This window comes from Lissotriton vulgaris, chromosome 5 (genome assembly GCF_964263255.1).
Source record: "Lissotriton vulgaris chromosome 5, aLisVul1.2, whole genome shotgun sequence".
Taxonomy (NCBI): domain Eukaryota; kingdom Metazoa; phylum Chordata; class Amphibia; order Caudata; family Salamandridae; genus Lissotriton; species Lissotriton vulgaris.
Window position 1 is genome coordinate 815,620,284 of NC_141693.1, and position 22,051 is coordinate 815,642,334.

The 22,051-nt window shown below is 45.9% G+C and overlaps 1 protein-coding gene across 1 annotated transcript in view; it reads left to right on the top strand.

Annotated features, from left to right (window-relative positions):
* LOC147711625 (beta-microseminoprotein-like) overlaps positions 1-21,384 on the top strand; it is a 124,256-nt gene extending 102,872 nt beyond the window's left edge. The window contains exons 3-4 of the mRNA XM_086922298.1: positions 6,541-6,643; positions 21,131-21,384. Coding sequence (XP_086778424.1) covers positions 6,541-6,643; positions 21,131-21,263 — 236 coding nt within the window. The 3' untranslated portion in view covers positions 21,264-21,384. The remainder of the gene's footprint in view (positions 1-6,540; positions 6,644-21,130) is intronic.
* Positions 21,385-22,051: the final 667 nt, after the last annotated feature.

Consider the following 22,051-nt stretch of genomic DNA (forward strand, 5'->3'; position numbering starts at 1 on the left):
GGCATTCAGAGCGCAATCTAGCTCTTACGTCTTGAGGAATCTCTTTTTTAAGCCAAAAGGTAAGATAATCTCCCACATGTTGGGAGGGGGTCCAATCTGGTGATAGAGGGTGTTTGATCAAGAGGGGATCAAACATGGGATTACCCAGAGGGTCCAAAAGACCAATGTTAAGATCTTGGGCCTTTAGTGCCGATTGTGAGCTCCCTGTTTCCCTTTCATGTGCCTCTTCCTCATCTGTATTGAACTCAGAAGAACAGGAGAGGTCAATCTCGGGTTCTGAGTTGTCACTATTGTCAATGTCAATATGGGGCTCTGGGCCTTCTTTTTGCCCAAATGGGGTGCCCAAGGCACCATTAGTGTCACCACCCTGAAGGTGTGAAGGGAGGAAGGAAGTTTTAAGTTTTTTAGGGCCTTTACCCTTATTTCCTCCATATTTTCGTTTTTGTGGAGCCTTTGATGCTTCCTCATATTGGCTACTAGTGGAAGGGCGTGGGGAAGTTAAAGACTCTAATTTTTTATTGATGGTCTCATCAATTGATCCAATTACCTTGTCAAAGGCTTTAGTAATGAGTCTTTCTAGATGTCCCTCGATATTAGGTAAGGGTTCAGACATTTTGGATTAATTTAAATAATTAATTAATTATCTCAAATATGAATTAGGAATTAAATTTAGAGGTATTGTTGAGAGCCCGGTTAAAACGCTGTATTTTCGTCGGAAAAACGTCCATACTAAGTGTTATAACGGTCGTTTTGTTGTGGAACATGTAGATTCCCGTTTTATTAAAATGTCCGCTTTATTGTTTACATTTAGGGCATTCCCAATCGATCAAAATGGTCGCTACGCACGTTAAAACGTGCGTAGGTCGTTGCCAATGTGCATTCCTTTAATCCGTCCCCCTCTGTTGTTGTTATCGGAGGGGGCGGATGAGTATGGAGCGAGCGGCAGCTACGGGGCTTGTAGCTTGAATGAGGGGAAACGCTCTAAGGTAGGAGTTGGTGATGAGTCAGGACGCGAGGACGAGACAGTAGGGTGGACTCGTTCCTCGCGCGTCGCGTATTTAAATGAAAGCGGTATTGTCCGCGTTTAGATCGGGAGGGGGGGGGTACCTAATCAAGCCTAATCCGGTCCGAAATCGGACCGGAGGTAGAGACAACTGCGCTAAAGAGGGCGTTTTGGTTAGTCAACCTAATGGGGTGAAAAGTATAGCACTCTAAAGCGATATAAGAAAAAGGGCATATAAAATATATAAAACATTGTAACAAGCAGTTCTAACCAGGGACATGGTATATTAACATGACGTATAATATAAAAATCATACACAGATCTTAATATAGAACAATATATCTAAAGTCAGATAATGAATGTGAGAGAGATACTTATCTTTCTGAGCAGCAGCAACAAAGAAGGATGAGAGATAGTCTACATGGGACTTTATACTACTTTAGAATGTTCATTGAAGTTCCATGTTCTTCAATTGTTGCTGCTGAGCTGTGGTAATAAAGGAGATTTGCATAATATGGCCTCCGTGTCGTGCCATAAAATCCATAGACAGGTGTGTGGGAATGCCCTAGCTCCACCCATGGAACGACTTCCCAACGCAAGGTAACTCAAGGCAGCTCAATGCTCTGCCTCTCATTACTCTGGAGTTTCTAAACCACGCAAAACCACACAAAGTGGCCTTTGTGTGGGTTAGGTAAATCCCAATTAAATGGGTAAAATGATGGCAGCGTAAAAGAAAATCAGAATGGATGGATACAAGGGTGAAAGTATAGTAAATGTAAATGTGAGAGGATGGATGCGTTGGTGAAGGGATGGCAGAGTAAATAAATATCTGAGATGATGGCTAAAAGGATGGGTGTAAGGTTGGCAGAGTAAATTGAAATCAGAAAGGATGGATGGTTAGATTGATGGATGAAAGGATAGCAGCTTCAGCATCGCACAAATGTATGCCATTACAACACATGCAATCACAATGCATGACTTTACAACGCGGTTGTAACAACTTAAGTGCTGTTACCCAGTGCATACCACGCATATGCCTTTACACCAAAGGCATATGCGTGGTAAAAGTTTTGTTTTAAAATATAACTATTTTACAGGTAAGTATAAATACTATATATATATATATATATATATATATATATATATATATATATATATATATATATATCCAACAAAACGTCACCAGGTTGAAAAGCACGATGTCCGAGCCACAAGTGTATGCAAAAATGGATTTTAATCACATCCCACTCGACGCGTTTCGGGAAAGCCTTCCCTTTGTCACGAGTAAATTGGTCAGTTACATCCATACATTTAAAGAAACATCACATGACTTAATTTGCATGATAAACATAGCCAACAGACTTCCAACCCGTCATATGTCTGGAGCTATGCATTGCGCCTTCAATTCCATAATTAGTGTTAAAGAATGCTGTAGACATGTAAATACACAATAATGATTAATTCTCATGTAAAGATCCGTAAATTGTTGATTTAGCATGATATAAGTCACAAATTACACCTTGTACTCCATTGTCCTGTGTTACGTTCGTCTTTAGAATACCATAATTAACATTTGATGAAATGTATCGTGGCGCTGCTAAGTTTAAATCAAATCATGCTGAAACATAAGGCATAAAACTAAATTCATTCATAAAATTAAAACAAATGAATCAAAATAAACTGGCAGCCTAGCAGCCTCGAACACGTGGTCAGGCATGTATTCCTGTTATCTGAGCGAACGTGCAATGGACTGAGCTACCGTGACTCTCAGCTCTCTGTCCAAAAACATAGGATATAGTTGAATTGGTGCTCTCACACGAGGTTGCAAAAATAAATGCTTTCACAGTTTGCAAATAAGAGATAATAAATGCTATCACAGTTTGTTTGCGAGATTACGCCCAAGTGGGCATACCAGTTATATCATCCTTGGGTCAAAGTCATACTTGGATCTTGACTCTTTCGTGAGATTCATCATTCAAAGTGATATATCGGTTCATCTGACGCATACTAGCACACATAATTGGGACCGGCGCCTTCTCACACTCTCCCACATTGTTTGGTACCTGTGGCAAAATAATGATAAAACAGTGTTATCTTCAATTCAAAACCATGTTACATCTTTCATACTTTCACATTAAAATTTCCAAGGAAATGAGAACAGTTAGGCAGAATATTGGACTTACATACTCATCCTAGGTGCACACCTAAGCCTTCATCGCAGTTATGCCCTTGCGGTTGCAATAGTTGGTATTTAATTATGAACCTCGACTCAAGACGTCTGAGTTCTTGCAGTCGATTCCCGCCTCTCTCTCTTATTGGCACTTGATCTAGGGCCACATAGGAAAGAAGACTGTTGTTGCTGTTGTGGTGGGACATAAAGTGCCTAGCCATGGGGTACTGTTTGTCCTGATTTTTGATGGCTCTAAGGTGTTGTAAGATTCTTTCCTTGACGGGTTTGATCGTGCTGCCCACGTAAAATTTGTTGCACGGGCATTTAAGTGCGTACACTACGTGATCTGTGTGACAGTTCAAATGTTTGTTGATTTTGAACGACTCACACATTTCAGACAACTTCACTTCCTTTGTGTTACGGCTGAATTTACAAGCCTTGCACTTCCCACATACATAGAATCCTACAACTGGGTTCGATCTCTTTTTAGTCATAATGAGTGTTTGACATACTTTGTCACCGAGTGGTTTATATATATATATATATATATATATATATATATATATATATATATATATATATATTGTTTCCAATCCCGACTTCCAAGCAATAAATATCAGGCGCTGACTCCGTGGGGTTACAATCAGGAACAAGAGTTTATATATATATATAGGTTTATATATATCCCTGTATATGGCTTATTGTTTGAGTAAAGTGTGTATATATGTATATATATATATATATATATATATATATATATATATATATATATATATATATATTCATACATACACACACCCACATTTCCTTAAAACCCTACAACCCATACCAACCCTAAAAGTTCCCCATTGGCACCCCAAAGCCCATACCCACCCTGAACCCTCAAATTAACCCAAAACCCATACCCACACGGAACCCAAAAATTACTCCCAGCACCCAAAAACCCATTACCAGCCTGAACTCTGAAATTAACCCCCTGGCACCCCAATACCCATATCTGCCCTGAACTCTAAAATCACCCCTGGCACCCCAAAACCCATACCCACCCTGAAACTAAAAATTACCCCTGGCACCCCAAAACCCATACCTGCACTGATCCCTAAAATTACACCCTTGCCCCCCAAACCCCATACCCACTCTGAACCTTTAAATGATCCCTGGCACCTCAAAACCCATACCCATGCTGAACCATATATTCCTTCCGCCACTCCATAACCCATACCCAACCGGAACCATATATTCCCCCTGGCACCCCATAACCTATACCCACCCTGAACCATAAATTCCCCCCTGTCACCCTATAACCAATACCAACCCTGAACCCTAAAATTGCCCCCTGACACCCCAAAACCCACACCTGCCCTGAACCCTAAAATTACCCCTGGCTCACCAAAACACATACCCACGCGAACCCTAAAATTAACCCCTTCACACCCTAAAACCCATACCCGCCCTGAACCCTAAAATTAACCCCATGGCACCCCAAACCCATTATTTCCCTGAACCCTAAAGTTACCCCCTGGCACCCCAAAACCCATACCCATCCTGAACCCTAAAATGACTCCCTGGCACACTAAAACCCACACCCACCCTGTACCCTAAAGTTATCCACTAGCACCCAAAAAATTAACACTACCTTTGCATATTCGAAGGGGACTGTCCTCTTTGACGTTTCCATGTATGTAAGGCAAGAACAACATTCACAGTAACCTAGATACGCCGGCAGTAGGTAATGCTGCACTGAAAAATGCATTAAAGTTACTGGAACTTACATAAAAAAATGCTGCCTGCTTTTCTGATATTATACTGTGGAGTCTGGCTGATCAGAAGCACTGTGTCCTGGCATCCAGCCTCTCCCGAAGTTCTCACAGAGTAGATGGGTGTGGGTCAAATGTTTCCTGGTTTCTCCTTGCCTTGGCCTCCTCTGCTTCTTTGTGGGTGCCCTTGGATGCAAATTATAGAAAGATCCATTGCCCTGTTCACCATTCATCTAGTGAGCAGTGCAGTGGATGTGAATTCCATCGAGGTGCACAGACAGCAGGGGCAAAGGGATGGCCAGTGCAGGTGACGCTTCTCCATTGTAAGTTAATTTCTGCTGGCATAGCCCAGGGTTTGCTGTCTGCGCACTTGTATGGAATACACATCTATACAAGTGCACAGACAGCACACCCTGGGCTATGACGCCAGCAGAAATTCCTTTACAAAGGAAAAGCGTCACCTGCACCGGCCAACCCTTTCCTCCTGCTGTTCACTTCACACCCCATGCTCACAATACATCAAGTGCTTAGGTGAAATCCCTGCCTTCAGGCAAGGATTTCACCTCCATGCCACTCTAAAGAAAAACAAGAGGTGGTGGCAGGGGGGTTCACTCGCTGAAAAGATTCAGAGGCTGGCTGTCTGGCTCGGGGTGCTGGGCCTCTCAGAAAGCATGAAAAAAATCACATTCTCGGATCGGATGCGCAGCGGTAGTGAATCATTTCAGTGCATGTCCTCTTAGCCCGGGCAGAGGAGGCGACGGCGGCAGGTGGGGGTGGGGGGGGGGGGGGGGGGGGCTGAAGCCGGTGAGCCCAATGGGTGTTGCGCGCCTGCATGACATCATGCTGTAACTTCTCCACTAGTGAGAACAGAGCAGTGGGAGCAGCGCACATCGATGTGCCTGCTGTCACTGCAGTCTGGAAAAAAACGGACCGCCTGTGCCACGGCACAAAACAGAGCCTGATAGAGACCCGTTTCGATGCCCCCTTAAAACAAGCATTGGCATAGCCAATAGGTCTCGCCTTTGGGACCTTATAAGTGTTTAGCCATGCAACTCTTGATGTTGTTGCACCAAGGATATTGTGCTGGATAACTAAACACTTATAAGGTCCCAAAGGCGAGACCTATTGGCTATGCCAATGCTTGTTGCTAGTAGCATCTCGTAATTACATGATGTGGCGTAATAGCATTATTTCAGGATTTTGTTGTGTAGCAAGAGTAATGCAAATTTACTGATATACACAAGATTACTTCAGTGTAATGTACATTTTGCACAGAGAATCCACTATCTCCTGTTGCCTAGATGTATCTGCATTCATCCAAATGTTCTATATCTTTTCTTTGTCTCACTGAGGTGCACATTAGCAACAGCTGCTTGAAATGTACAGTGGAAGCTGATCTGGTTTATGAATGTTGTTCCATATAAATAATTATTTTACAAACGTCGCGAAAACACATGCATGCAAGAAAAGAACAGATTGCCATTAAAAGCATACAACAATCCAAATGTCTATGAATGCTAGTGCACCATAGCAGACAAAATCAGAGGACCGGCTATATGCTAACTGGATGGCAGAATTGACTGAATATTGATTCCTGCTTTGTTTTCTAGGCTGCTTCATAGAAGGCAAGTTGCGTCCATTCGGTTCAACAACTAGAACGAAGACATGCATGAGTTGCTACTGTTCCTCATCAGAGACAAAATGCTGTTCCCTGTAAGTGTTATGAAAAACAAGAACAAAAAAATGCAGAGAAACATGTATGCATGTATTTCATGATGTCCAGAAGGAATGCTGTCGCTGCTTCCTAGGGCGAGGCTGAATTTTTCTAGCTCGCAACATTAGGTGAGTGGATGAGTCTCCATGTGTTCCTCTAAGGCAGAAGTGTTTATACCGGAGGAGGGTGAGGCGGCACCCCCTGGGGGCATGAACTGACCTCAGAGGGGCACCAAGCACTGTTCAAGAGGAGCACCATTCTAAAAGGAGTGATGGGCTGTTAGGTAAAAATCAGAATGGCAGTGAGGCACTCTATGACGGGCGTCAGTAGCATCTTATGACCTGGGGCTAGGAGTAGGTTTCAAGGCGCGGCAAGGGGGGGGGGGGGTATTGGCAAGGGGCAAGGCGCACCCCCGTTTTGGATCACACTGTGGATGATACTTTCACACTATAGGGAGACCAGGTAATTCTTTAGAACATTTGAAGAGCACTGTTTTTAAGTGCGTGTTATCGATGGAACGAAGGAATCAGAAAAGAGAGTTCCCACAATAGATTTCCCCCAAAAAATATATCTTTCTGAAACTGTAGGAGTGAGTTCATTTAATTAAATGAGGAATAAGTTAATCACTCTTCTTGAATGGATGGTTAAAGGAAGAGATGACCTGAAGAGTCAGATGTCTGCTACTTAGTACCAGTGAACAGAGAATCTTTAGCCCTGAGCTGGCAGATGATGCGATAGTGTCCAGCCCCAAGAACTCAGGCAGACACAGTGTGTTGGTAGCACAGACTTTCTTTATTGTATGTCCTTACTCTTCAACTGCTAACGGCTATCTGAATTCCTCATCCCCAGCTCCTCCCTTTCCTTTTCCTCCCGCCCTCGTCCCCTGCTTGGGCCGGTCCTAGTGCCTGACCAGTTTGGTCACTGGGCACTGTCCCATCGACGTCATTACATCTTCCCCCCCTGTGAATAAAGAAACAAAATCTATATATATAAACACCACATCACACTGTCTTTGTTTAAAGTTCTTGGATGAGGCGAGACGGTTTTGTGATCACACGTCTGGGGCGTGACTGGAGGTCAGGACGGTCTCTCTCATTCTCATCGGCACTCTCCATCAATGCCTGCCTGTGACCTGACGTCGTCTCGAGTTCTCTCGGCTCCAGCTTCGGTTCGGTCAGTAGTTCTTTAACATTGGGTTCACACTTTTTGAAGTATGTCACGTTTCTGGTAAGTCTTCTTCCGTTGGTTTCTGCAGTGATCATGATTCCTTTTTGTTGTATCACCTTTAGTGGAATTCCATGGTATCTGCAGTCGGTTTTCCGGTGTTGCTCTTATCGTGCAAGCACCCAGTCTCCCTCTTGAATTTGAGGGGGAGTCGGGTGACGCCGCTCATCGGCATTTTCCTTCATCTTTTCCTTTTGTGTTTTGTCCCTGGCTGTGATCTCCTCATGGTCAGAGTCAAGATATTGTTCATTTGTCGCCGTGGTCATCATTGGTATTCTGGTGCGTACTGGGCGTCCCAGCATGAGAGTGGCGGGACATTTGCCTGTGGTGGAATGGGGTGTATTTCGATAGGCTCACAGTACCTCGTTGAGTGCTGCCTGAAGATTCTTTCCGGTGAGTTCTGCTTGCTGAATGGCCTTCTTGATCGTGGCCATGAATCGTTCGATCATTCCGTTGGCTTGTGGCTATAGTGGTGTGATTTTGCGCTGTGTGAAATTGAGGTGTTGAGCGAACTCAGCAAAGTCATGGCTGTTAAATGGAGGCCCGGTATCCGACTTCACTACTAGGGGAATGCCCCATGTGGCGAAGACCTCCTCTAAGATCGGTATGGCACTTGATGCTCTCGTAGAGGTGCACAGTTGTGCGATGGGGAATCAGGAATATTCGTCCATTATGACCAGGATGTATTGGCTAGATTTGATTGGTCCAAAGAAATCAAGGGCAATGTGTTGCCAGACACCCTCTGGTAATGGAGACATTTGCAGTGGTGCAGGAGGATCCGGACGGCTCACTAGTTGGCATTGCGGGCAGTCTTTGAGCGTTGTCTCCACCATCAAGTCTAGTGTTGGGAACCATACTCTTTCGCGGAGTGCTCTTTTTGTGGCTACTATGCCCTGGTGTCCTTCATGTGCCAAGTTGATGACCCCTTGTCTGAGTTGTCGTGGGATCACTATTCTGGTGTCTCGTAAGATGAGACCATTTTCTGCTATCGATAGTTCCTCGCGGACATGTTTGAAGGCCGCCATCTCTTGGTCGTATTGTTCATTTGTTTGCAAGTGTCTCCAGCTGTTGGTTTGGATCAGACGTTTTACCTCTTGCAAGGTGGCATCGGTGTGTGTCGCTTCACAGATGGCCTCCAGTGGAACAGCCGGAGGTCTCGCTTGATCTACTATGAAGTGGATGTATTCATCCGCAATCGATTGTTCTGGTTTGCTGGATTTGGTGGGGTGCCGGGACATGTAGTCCGCGGGGTTTGCATCTTTTCCTGGCTTGTGAATTATGCTGTAGGTGTATTCTTCGAGCCGTAGGCCCCATCGTTCTATTCTCGGCTGCATTTTTGCTCGCGGGTTACCAAAGATTGTGGTCAAGGCTTGGTGGTCTGTTACTAGTGTAAAATGCTTTCCAAAGATAAAGATGTGGAAATGTTCACACGCCCAGACAACAGCCAAACTTTCTTTTTCCGGCTGTGAATAGGCTCTTTCCGTGTCTGTCAAACTTCTGCTGGCGTATGCTACTATGTGTCGTCTGTCTTCGTCTCTGTCATATTGCGCGAGGATGGCTCCTAGTCCTACAGGACTGGTATCCACTGTGATTTCTATCTTTCGTTTCGGATCAAAGTAGGCCAGGTTCTTTGCTGATTCTACAGTCTTCTTGATCTCTCAAAATGCCCCTTCACATTGAGTGGACCACTGAAAGGCCTGTCCTTGTTAAGTGAGCATCCTTAGCAGGTAGCTTAGCGTGGCGTAGTCTGGTATGTATCTGGAGCAATAGCTGGCCATGCCTAGGAATGATCTTACATCACCTACGTCCTCTGGGCTTGGTGTGTCATATAGTGCTGCTACTTTTTCTGGGTCTGGTTTCATTCCACTTCCGGAGAATACGTGTCCGAAAAATATTAGCGTTGGTTTGTGAAACTCACACTTTTCTTGGTTGAGTGTGAGGTTGGCTTCCATCAGCGCTTGACAGACTTGATCTAGTGCCTTGTTATGTTCTTAAGTCGTTGCTCCATATACGAGGATGTCGTCGCTATAGCTTAGGACCTATGGAATGTGATGTATTGTTCTCCTGATGGCCTCTTGGAATATTTCCGCTGCTGACGACACCCCGAAACTTAGTCTTTTGTATCTGAATAACCCGAGGTGTGTCGAGAATGTTGTGATGTATCTCGACCTTTCGTGGAGTTCTAACTGGTGGTACCCTTTGTTGAGTTCTAGTTTTGAGAAGATTTTTGCTCCATTGAGTGAAGTGATCATGTCACTGATGTGTGGAACTGGATGCCTCTCTCTCTCTATCGCCGTGTTGGGTGCTCTCATGTCCACACACAGACGGACTCGGCTGGTTTCTCCTTCCTTTGGGACTACCACGACTTGAGAGACCAATGGTGTTGGTCCATCAGTTCTTTCGATGATATCGGCTTCTTGCAGGTCTTGGAGTTCTCTCTCCACAGCTTCTTGTAGGTGGAACGGGATTTTTCGGTGATGTTGTGCCACCGGTGTGATTTGTTCGTTTATATGCAATTTTATTTGGCAGTTTTTCATTTTTCCCAGTCCTTGAAAGAGCGTGGGGAATTTCTGGATGAGCGCTGGTTTGTCAGTGACTCTGAAAAGGATGTTCACCAATTTTAACCGTTCTGCAGTGGCTAGGCTCAGGAGGCAGTCAGCTTCGGGACCTTCAATGACCTGGATGTATGCTGATATTGTGGGATCTTGGTATGACAATTCGGTCGCGGACTTCCCTAGACACGTTAGTGGCTTCTTAGACATCCACGTGTATACTTGTACATGGGCATCAGCCAGTTTTGGCGGTGGCTTCATGCGTCAGTATTCTTTTACTGGTAAGTAGTTTAGCGTCGCTCCACTATCTAGCACAAACTTGGTGTGGTGAGAGCCAAATTTGATGTCCAGCCGCTGGTATTCTTTCAGCTGATCAGGGTCAGCTACACAATATATATATTCTCTTCGGTTTTGAAGGATGGGCGATGGTGATCGGGATTCTCTCGATGACGACCGCCGAGATTGGCAAGTCCTGCAAGAGTGGCAGATGGATTGTGACGACCCGGTGGATGAGTCTCGTCTATCCTGAACTGCTCTGACGTGATGACGACTGTTTGAAGGCTGGTGTTTCCGGTGCCTTCCCCTGTGGTCACTCTTTGGTACTGCCCCACACATGCTTTCAAATTGGTTGTCTCTGCCACACTTCCGGCATTGTTGTCTTAGTGCTGGGCATGCGTCTGCATGCGGGAAGTCGTATCCGCATCTGTAGCATTTGAGTTGTCTGTCGGACCGTCCCCTCGGGTGACTTGTGTCTTTGTATCCTTTGTTGGACTTGTGGTGATGTCTCTTTGATCTGGATGAACGAACCTGTGGTGGGGATCGTCCGTGTACTTATCGCGACTGCGTCCTGAATACTTGTTCCCGTCTTTCACCTTTCCCTGATTCCATTTTTTTTGCATGCTCATCAGCTTGTTCGTCTACTCTCGTCATCTCTATGATTTCTTCCAACGGGTAACTCCTTTTGAGTAGTTTGCGTCTCAGTGGTTCGGAGAGACAACCTTCTAAGACTCTTAGTCACAGGGCATCTTCAGTTGAAAATTTGTCAAAGTCACAGTACTTCGCTAGTCGTCCCAGGCGTGTTACGAGGCGTGTTACAATATTGACCAATCCCCTGCGAGGGATCGTCGGCAGCCATTTTGAAGTCAGGCAAAGAGCCTGAAACAGCAAACAAGCACTGACAAGCAACAAACAAGCATTAGCATAAACTTATAAACAATAATCCCCTTCTATGTGACTATCTAAAATGTAGAGTTGTGTAGTGGAGCCAGTTGTCGCTGTGGTACTGTGCAAACACAAATCCGGATCCCTTCCGCTGCCACCAATGTTAGAAATGGGATTTCCGGTTGGCTAAGGCTTGCGCCAAAGCCAGGCAGAAACCACCACTCTAGTCAGGGCAAGGGCTGCGCAGGCAGCCAAAGAAGATTGCACAAGGTTCCTAAACGGAGCAGCTGACCACTAAGTGCTAGGAAGCTGGAGAACTGAGCCGGGCACCAGCGTGCCTCCTGGCTCTCTTCTGGGGGTCTCACGCAAGCAATAGGCCCAAAACAACATGAGAGCCTGGGAGCCTTTTGGGCTCTAAACAAAATGCCCCCTGGAGCCGCGTGGGCTCGACTGAACTGCTGCCCAATGGAGGAGCGGCCCTCTGCCAACCGGGGCCGCTCTACCCTCAGGAATGACCCCGGAATATAGGAGTCTGGCCACATGTTGGAGTCCCCCCTCTGGGGACTCGGAAAGATAATGGCCTTGGAGCCTTGTGGGCTCGGATGGAACTGTGCCCCTTGATGTCGGAGCGGCCCGCTATCAAGTGTGGCCGCTCGGGGTAGAGGCACAGGCAGGGTGCGACCTCACTCCTCCTCCCCCCAGCCGGCTTCTACTCACCGGCTTCCTTCGGGGGAGGGATCTTCTCTCTGCACTCCGGTCTCGAGGCGGCGGCACGCTGGGGGGAGACACACGCAGGGCTCACACCGCAGAAGCGGGAGCCCTGCTTCCCCGTTTCCTCCGCCGCTGCGGGACCTGGGGTTCCTCCGACGCCTTCGGTCCGAGTCCAGTGCGGGGTAGGCTCCCGCCTAGGCTCTACATCCCGCGCACTTCTCCTCTCCTCGCCGAAGCGAGGGGTGGGCTCCCGTCGACTTCCGGTTCCCTTGGAAACACTTCCAGGTCGAGCCCTGGGTTGCTAGGGGACGCCCAACGCTGCGGCCAACCTCAGCGCGGCGATCTCCTGACGACAGCAACCACGGGGAAATGGCCCTCTCAGCTCCCGGGCTGCTGGCGGTGATTTTAACACTGGGTAGGCTCCCGTTACAATTAAATAGGAAGTCCCTGGCGGGGTGGGCACCCGTCAGGGGGACAAACTCAGCAAAATCGCGGGGTGGCACCCACTAGGATCATCAAGTTCCTGGGGAATCCCCACGCCGGGGAATCCCTGATAATGTGATTGCAGCTCTGTGCTGCTGGGGTAATTCAGAAGCTCTGCCCCTCTCAGGATGCAACAAAAGCGCCCCAGGCTCTACAAAATGCCCAGTGTATCAAGTCCAGGACAAGTTCCTTTGAGAATGCAGGCAGGGGGGCAAAGGCTGGGCCCAGGGGCCGGCTCACAGGGCCCTCCAGGCAGGGAGGCAGTCCCAGTGGTGGTCCTCCTGGCGCCCAGCAGCAGTAGGCCCCCCTCAAGTCAGGATCAGCAAGAGAGAACCTCTTCTAAGGGGTTACAGCTCCTTTTTATACACCAAATTCATTTATCTGTGTCTGCAGGGTGGGGGAAAAACCAGTTGCAGCTGATTTTGGAGCACTCTGTTGTGCTCCACCACTCTTCCCATTCACTAGTAAGGCTAGGGTCATCAGTCGCACCACAGAGGGCGGAGCCAGCATTGTGCGGGGAAAACCCAGCCCTATTCAGGTCCCAGGTGCACCCCTCCCTCACATTAACATGCAGATCTCCCATTCACCACAGGGGCAGACCCATCCTGACTCCTGGAGCCAGGCTCACCAGCCAGCTCCAGCCAATCCCAAGCCAGACAGCCATTTCACATAAATTATACAGACATACAAACTTCTAGAATTGGCACTTCCATAATAGACACAATAACGCCGCACACATCATCGCGCAGCATTTCATCACACGAGTCCGCCCATACCAAACTCGCACCTGCACTCCCCACGCATCAGGAACTACCAGGGACACATACATTCCCCATGCATTCCTATGGGAGGGCAGGCCAACCTCACCACACGCAGGCACTTTTACCCTGGGACACAGTGGTACAGTGCGCAGAAGCCAAAAATCACTAACACCAGGTCACAATTAAAAGCAAAAAGTTTAGGGGTGAACCCGCCAGAAGGGCCAAGTCCAACAGTGGTGAATAAAGTTACCCAGGGCGTGCCAGTTTGATCGAAGATACCCTGCGCCACCTTGGGGTGGAAATGCCATTCATGGTCCACCATCAGATCTCTAGTAAGCTCATCTGCCCTGGCATTCAGTGACCCCTCTATGTGGTTGGCCACCAAAAAGATTTTCTGTTGGTTAGGTCACCTCAATCCGCACAGAGCATCCTGGCAATTGTCCAAGGCCTCTAAAGCACCTTGCTTGTATGATATGGGCCTGCCAATTGTTTGGTTGATGCTTGAGTATCACCTCATGAGGTCCTGAGCCATCTCTGGTGAGATCTTGACGCTGTTAGGGAGACAGTCGTGCTAAAGACATTGAAACTGTAGGTTCCATTGCAGAGATCACATCTTCCTTCTGGCTTAAGATAAGCAAGGATGCATGATGATAGTAGCTCAAGAAACCCTAGAACTTTCTTCACCAAGACCCAGAATAAAGCTGGAAATGTTTACATCATGTCCTGAATGCCCTGGCCTCATTGCAGCAATGGAAAGGCCTTGCACACCACTGTATCCAGTATAACTCTTATGAAGGGAATTGTTTGCATAGATCTCAGGTGAGACGGCAGCTCATTGATGGACAACCGAAGGAGATCAACAGCCCAGTTGTTGTCATCGGTGGTATATGACCGACTGTAGTGAACCCGCCTGGAGCACTTTCAGGTATGGAAATACATGTATCCCTGACCTCTGACGGTACGGCCTGACCACCGCCTCTCCACGCGGCATTCAAATTCAAACTAGCCCGGATGGGGGGTAGATCGTTCTCTTCCCTTTGTCCTTCGCTCTGAAATTCAATGGCCCCAGCACTCGGAAATTAGACAAACTATGCTCAGTTTCGTAAGTCTTTAAAAACCAGGCTATTCAACAGATAAACTGTGTTGCTTTGTTATTTTCCTCTGAGAACAGATTCATCCTTTGCGCCGGGAAACCCTTTTTGGGTAGCTGTTGAGCACTATAAATTTAAAACAAACTAAACTAAACACCTGGATGGACAAGGTAAGGCCAAAGGACAGCAAAGTAAGTTTGTTGTCATTCTGACCACACCATGAACCACATTTAAGCTTGTGGGACTGTAGGGCAGGTATGAAAATACACGTCCTGCAATTCCGGGGACACCATCCAGGCCCTTGAATCCAGAGCAGAGAGTGCCTGAGCCAGAGTAAGAATTTTGAATTTGTCCTTCGAAGGAAAGGTATTCAATGGCCAGCAGTTGAGTATTGGCCTGAGGCCTGCGTCCTTCTTCTGCATGGTGAAGTAGAGTGAATAGCACCTTTGCTCCTCTTGGAATCTGAAAACCACTTAAATGTGCCTTTGGCCTGCAGGAGATTGACATTTGGCATCAAAATAGGGACATGATCTGCCACAAATCTCTCTGTTGAAGGTGGAATAAAAGGTAGATATAAAAAGCAGCTCATAGTCTTTTGAAAAATCTGTAAGCCCATCGTTCTGATGTGATGGATTTCCATATGAGGTTCATACCCTGAAAGAGGAAGGGTCCTAATTAGGGACTACTGCAACAGGGGAGAAAGAGTTTGAGAATTGCTGTCTCTCATGAATAGGCCATGTTACACCGCATGCGTTTACAACGCATGTCATTACAACACGTTCATTACAACAACTGTGTTGTTACATTACAGACCATTACAACACAAATCATTACAAAGACTTGCTGTGGGGTGGGGGGGGGGGGTGCTGGATTATGGAATAGTATTATTTACTATTCCAACTCCAGTCTGTGCTGTTGTAACAGCTTGCATTGTAATGGCATGCAAATGTGTAAATATCTTTGTAAACAATGTTTACCGTCTCTCATGAAGTGAATGTCCTCAGGTGTCACTAGTCAGTAAAGTGGCTTTGGTTTTCAGAATAAGTAATTGTAGTCTAGCACTTCTGTTGCCTTTCACACTTCTACTGCAAAAAAAGGCTTTTTTCCCATTGCTGGACCACGTGGCGAGTGCTCCTTTGTCTCTTGTGAGGTATCTAGACCACTGGTATTTTGCAAGTCTTAATGAAGTCCTTCATCAGTTTAATGAGGGGGGCGCATGTAGTCCACCTTGGCATCATTATCAATGTTGTGAGAGGCATTAAGCAAGCCCTAGTACTGGCTTCAGGTGAGAGGTTAGGACAAGAGTCTGGCAGTTATTTCATAGCGTGAAAGAGGCCTGACAAGTGCTGACGTCAGTTTTTCGAATCAGAGACCACAGCCGGCAGAGTCAGCATCATCAAAGACATAGAAGGAGCTGGCTTGGACTGTAGGGCTGGAGTCAATGTCTAGAACATCCTCGTTGTGCCATAGGCAAGGGGCTTTAGAAAGCAGTCCAGTGAGAAATGGTTGGGAAAAGTTCAACAGGGGACTTTTGTGTCTCCTTGGGGCCCAAAGGTATGTCAGTGGGAGCAGGTAGCATATGGAAATTTGTAGCATGTCATCCTTGATGATTGCTATTTGCAGCAGGTTCCACTGCAGCCTGGGAAATATGAGGCTTGCCCGGGCCAAATGTGTGACCGGTTCAGAGTCGAAAGACACGGGATCCTTTGAGTGACACCCAAGCGCATTCTCGCCAGACTGCAAGTCGGACTATAGGGATGAGTTTCGCTTCATTTTATTGTATATTTTTGACTTTGACTTAGTGGAAGACTTTGAGCAGGAAGGGGGCTACAAGCAGAACCAACCCTGAGATGTCAACCGAGCATGGCCCTGTGAGTTGAAGCAGGAGCTGGACTTCTGTTTTAAACACAACATCTTCTTATGCTCGATGACATTAAACTTCACCTTCGTCTGCCTGTTGCCTTCAGCTGCAGATTGGAACACTTATTGCACAACTTCAAGTGGTGAACAGAGCCCAGCAGTGCAGAGAAGACATGGCTTGACACCAGTTGTTTTCAGTAGAGACACGTCCCTGGCACAATTTGAAATCTTTGGATCACCAACAAATTTGGGTGGTAAGCTTCAGATCTACATTGATGGGCACAGAAAAAAGGAGCTGATATCATTGCGGAATGAGGGTACTTATATACACCTGCACTCCTTTAATTCCAGGAAGGTATGGAGTCAGTGCAGTGCCATATTGTTCCATACCGACTAGTGGAGAGCAGTGCTTGTAAAAATCACTGAATCCAGTGTGGCACCTGGGAATATTCTTGGTGAGGAATCTGTGCTCACAACTACCCATCAAAAACCTATGTGGGCCTCACACTTCACACCCTCATTCAAAGGAGAAAATAAGGTGTATAATCAATGCACATCATGTGAATCTAGAGTCGTTTGACCAACAAGATACTGCACTGTTCCTAGTGGAAGTGAGTGTATGGCTCACACAGGTGTTATGGAGCTGTAGGGTCTCAGTGGAGTCCTACAGTTGGGCATCCATTTTGGTTGGATATAATGGCCCCACACACCCTTGCAGGTGTCATGCTCCATCATTGGCAATGCTCTTCGTTGGGTCAGCGGTGCAATACCCAACGGGCGGCACCTCAAAGAGGGGCTCTTTGGCGGAGATCTTGAATCCAACAGCCGTTTTGGTGAAGTGTGGGTGTGGGGCCAGTGTGGTGTAGACGTATTAGTGATTTAAAACGGGGCTAGGGGTACCAGGATCAGGTTTATTCTGGGGGCCCCCTTCTCCAAATAAAAGAAAAATACTAGCCTGTACTCGATGGTAAATTATGTTCCCTTATTCGAGACTCGACTAGTTTGTGCAGGAATTGGTCGACATGTTTCTCGCAAACGTACAGTGACAAGCGATTTGTCAGGACCTATGTCAGAAGATTATTCTAATAGGGAAACTGTCTACACTAAGTGTTCTCCTTAGTTACGTATTCATGTTTAACCATAAAGTGAAAACAATGTTATACCTGTTTTGCGCTGTATCTGCCTGTGTTGGGAGACAAACGAAAGCAATTCACAACAGATATCAAGAATCACAAAACCAACGGTGACTTCAATCACTCAAAGTGGCATGCTAGTGTGGGTGTAGGCTAGCATGTGAGTTAAAAACAAGGGGAAGTATGGCCCCTTGTGAGCACGGAGGTGAACGTGCCCCTGTGGAAAAATATAGTTTAAAATACAGTTTAAAAAATCTTCAACAGCAGCATTCTTATAGTGTTTAGGGAGCGTCTCACTCACCTAAATGGTCAGGAATATGCACAACAACAGTACCAGGCGGGTAGTACATCGGGTAACGACCTCTGTAGTCTCAAGGCTGGATGTAACAAGAGAGTGGTAGTGAATTATATGCCTAGTGTCCCTCTTTATGATCTTGCACTCCTACTGGTAATATCAGGCTGGGCGCAATTAGCAAGGTCAATCGGGCTAACATCTCTCACCCTAGCTGCGTGTTTGCTAATGGTGAGTCAATGTAAGGGAAACCCACAAGAGTGCGTCTGCCTGGGGACAGGATTATCAACTAATAGGTTCATAACGGAAGGAAATGTGTTAACCACGCTGTATACCTAATTGGTGGGGGATTACAACAACTCCACATTCTTATTACGTGCCACAGGCTGTATATGGCTGTCTAAAAATTGACTGAAATATTCAAGTGGAAAAATCTCTGTCAGTTAATACAGCGTTGTGTATTAACGCAAGCCAGTATGCCTCTGTAAGAATACCGGGTGTCAAAGAACTTGTATTGAGCTGCTGCATTTGGCGAGTAACAGAAGTCTGTATGACCTCATGAACTAGTCGATATCTTCTATTCTTAGTGACGCTCAATGAGTAACCTGCACGGGCCCGCCCTGGTTAAGCCTCCTTGTGGACAGGCAATCGTAAGGGGCCCAGCAGTGGTGGTGGTCCGGGCTAAACCCCTCTATCTCTCTTATAAAGTTAAGCGGTATGCAAGGTAACCGCTAGAGTCCCTTGGGCGCCGTTATCATGGCGGGCACTTACTTGTTTGTTCCCGTGTCCTCACCGTTCGAGCTACCCCTCTTCTGCCAGGTCCGGGTGGTAAATTCGCCTTTCCCTATTGGAACCCCTCCCTCATTTGTATACAATCTTGAGTCGTCTCATACTGCAAAGAAAACTAGTTACCTACCAGTAAAAGTAGTTCTGTAGCTTGAAACTGTTTGAGAGTTACATGTCTGTCAGTGCAAGCACATTGTTTGCACTTCAGTAAAATATACTCAGTACATGCTTGGCCAATAAAGTCCTGAGCAAAAAGAATCTGGAGGTGGTGACTACTTCTCAGGCATCGTGGGCCTACTGTTCATATCCTTGAGACTCTTATTAGCTACAGGTAAGATTGGTGCCCAAAAATAAAAGGTATATTCATTTCAAAGCTATGTCCAAACCCGATTACTGGATGGTATAAATGTAGAGCATGTGGCTCAAGAAGAGATCTAATCCACAAAACAATTGTTACAGGCAAGTAACTACTTTCTTTCCACTGCATCATCACACCACAGCAATAACAATCTGTCCCCATCATATTCACCCCATATCAAAACACGATCAAATTTACCCACATAACCCCACACAGTGAGATGCTCATATAACCCCGAAACATATATTTCTCCTCCAACCCCCACACACCTATACTTAATAAAACCTGCACTGTTGCTGCATATAATTTCCGTGTTTTATGGGTGTGAGGAAGCATCTTCCTCAAATCCATGTTTTGAACCAGTAACAAGTGTTTGAGGGAACCTAGCAATGTCCCTTCTTCCTCCTACCCTAGTCCAGTGCTTCCCTCTGAGTAAGTTTATACTACTACGGCTGCCCAAGCCATGCCTGTGTGTTTTGTTGGTGCAGATTGGTAAAAGCCATATCACTACACAATTGGAAAACGACTGACATTATGGATGCTTATTTTATGTTTTTGCTTGCCAGAAGATGTAAGAATGAATGGAGGGATAAAAGACGTGGGTATTTCAAATGGAATACATAAAGTACAATATATTCATATTACAAAATTACTAAAAATAGCAAAAATGTGACGAAGAAGTGCTAGAATTATTTGCACTAGACAATGTGTATAATTCTGAAAAAAGTGCCTAGTCTTGCTCCTAATCATTAGCCTGACACTGTACTCAGGATATTAAGTTTTCCACTGACACCTAGGTGTGTGTAAGAAAGAAAGGATCAGTGGGCAAGTGCTATATAAATATCCTGTCGTCGCCAAACAACTGTTGTCTTTTGCACTAACAGCCAGGATATTTTTTGAGCACTCAAGCCTCCATAGGACCAAGCCTTCCACTAACCCCACTCAGTCTTACGTCTCTATGCAAAATTCGCTATACAAACCACCTCTGGGTGTACCTTATGCACTGAAAATTATTTGAGGTCCATTCCAACCCATTCTAATTTTTCTTTCTGTTCCATTGACTAAACATAAGCAAATAAGACTTGGCATTGGCCCTGACTGAAGAGGGATCCGCCAACTAAGCTGGCAGGAAGCATTTTACCCCATCTTTCTTTTCTTGACGTTGACTGCGAGGGTTAAAAGCATATCCAACCGTACCAAGATCTAGGGGCAGATTTATGAAGGGCTTGCGCCACGTTTACGCCGCCGTTGCGTGACGCAACGGCGCGGAAACGTGGCGCACCCCTGCGCCCTATTTACAACGTGACGCATCTAGGAGATGCGTCACGTTGTACAGCACTGCGCCATGAGGAGGCGTTCCTGCGCAGGGGGGGCGTTCCTGCGCAGGAACGCCTCCTGAAAGTGGCTGAGTGAAATCTATGAGATTTCACTCAGTCACTTTCAGGGCAATGCTGCGTCAAAACCCTGCGTCTGCTTGAAGCAGGCGTAAGGCTTGAGGCAGCATTGAAAGAATAGGCCCCCCAGAGCATTGCTGGAGCTGCGTCGCGCTTGCGACGCAACTCCAGCAATGCGTCACTTTTACGGCACAAATGCGTGACGCATCTGTGCCGTTTTTGCCCCATGGTGCGCCGCATCATAAATGCGGCGCACCATGGGTGGCGTAGCTGTGGCGCAATGTGGCGCATGTTAACTGGCGCATCCCTCGGGATGCGCCAGTTAACATAAATCTGCCCCCTAATATCTAAGCAGCTTTGGTAAAGCCAGTAGGTCTCACTTATTATAGAGCTATTGCCTTCCCAATGTCGTTTAGCTATGTTGCAGAACGGTGTGGCTACTGCACAGTATGGCTGATAGTAAAATAAATAGCACTATATAAGGACATTATTTTTACCTTTTGAATCCATAGTACTTTTTTTTTACAACTTTTATAGCACTTCCTTTATAACGTTTAGCTGTGTGCGGGTTTGTACATGCAAACCAGAATGGCTTGGAAACTGATGGCACTCAAGCCACATGATGAAGATGTATTTTTTCACCATATGATGGTACACTCACATTTCTTCTTTTATTGTAGATATGTCACACCTGTGAAATACGATAGGAAGAACTGTAGGACTTTTATGGACTACAAGGCATGTGAAACCAGAGTTGTCAGAAAAGATGACCCTACTGTTGAGTGCGAAGTCTCCGCTGGGGTCGGCAGATAAAATATACAGCCTCCAAAAGTAATAAAAAATAATAATGTTGACTGTTTAAAATGAATACTCGTTATTCTATCCTTTTCCAATAATGTCTACACATTTGTAAAATAAAATATAGCTGCACCTCTTTGTTGTTCTCTTTCATTTGTACTCCATCAAACTCTTTTTGCATATCGTACCACTGAGGTGCCAGATAAGGAAGATAGCCGTGAGTGAGGGCTCAAGAGTTATTTTCTCTCCAATGAATATAGTTTAATCTGCGTACCGGATAGGGATTTTTACACAACATGTTAATGTCGATAAAATAGTTTCCCTCCTGTGGGTCAGTATTTGTTATGGCACAAAGTTGGTGGGTTGATTGGGCACATAGCTACTGTAAGGTTTGTGTGTAAGTACTCACAGGTATTTTATGACAATTTAGGTTTACCCATACTTGAGAAATAAACAATATCCAAGTAAAGTCAAATCAACAGTACAGATAAGGTAATATATACAATGTAAAATGTTTACCTTGTTCACAAGGATCTGTCATCACAATATGCTGCATGTTTACAGTTTGTGTTTTTAAAAATGTTGGCATGTATCGTGTTGCACAAGTACAGCAGTACATGTATTTGTTTAAGGGTGTTTGTGTTTGCTCTATAGGTCACTAAGGCCACTTCAGAGCACTGCACAGTAAGAGTAAAAAACACAGACAGGGTAAGGAACAAAGTACATGAGAGTTAGAGCACAACCAGTATCTACGAAGAACTTAGATCTGGCGTTCTTTCATTTTTTTTTCATTCCCTGCCATG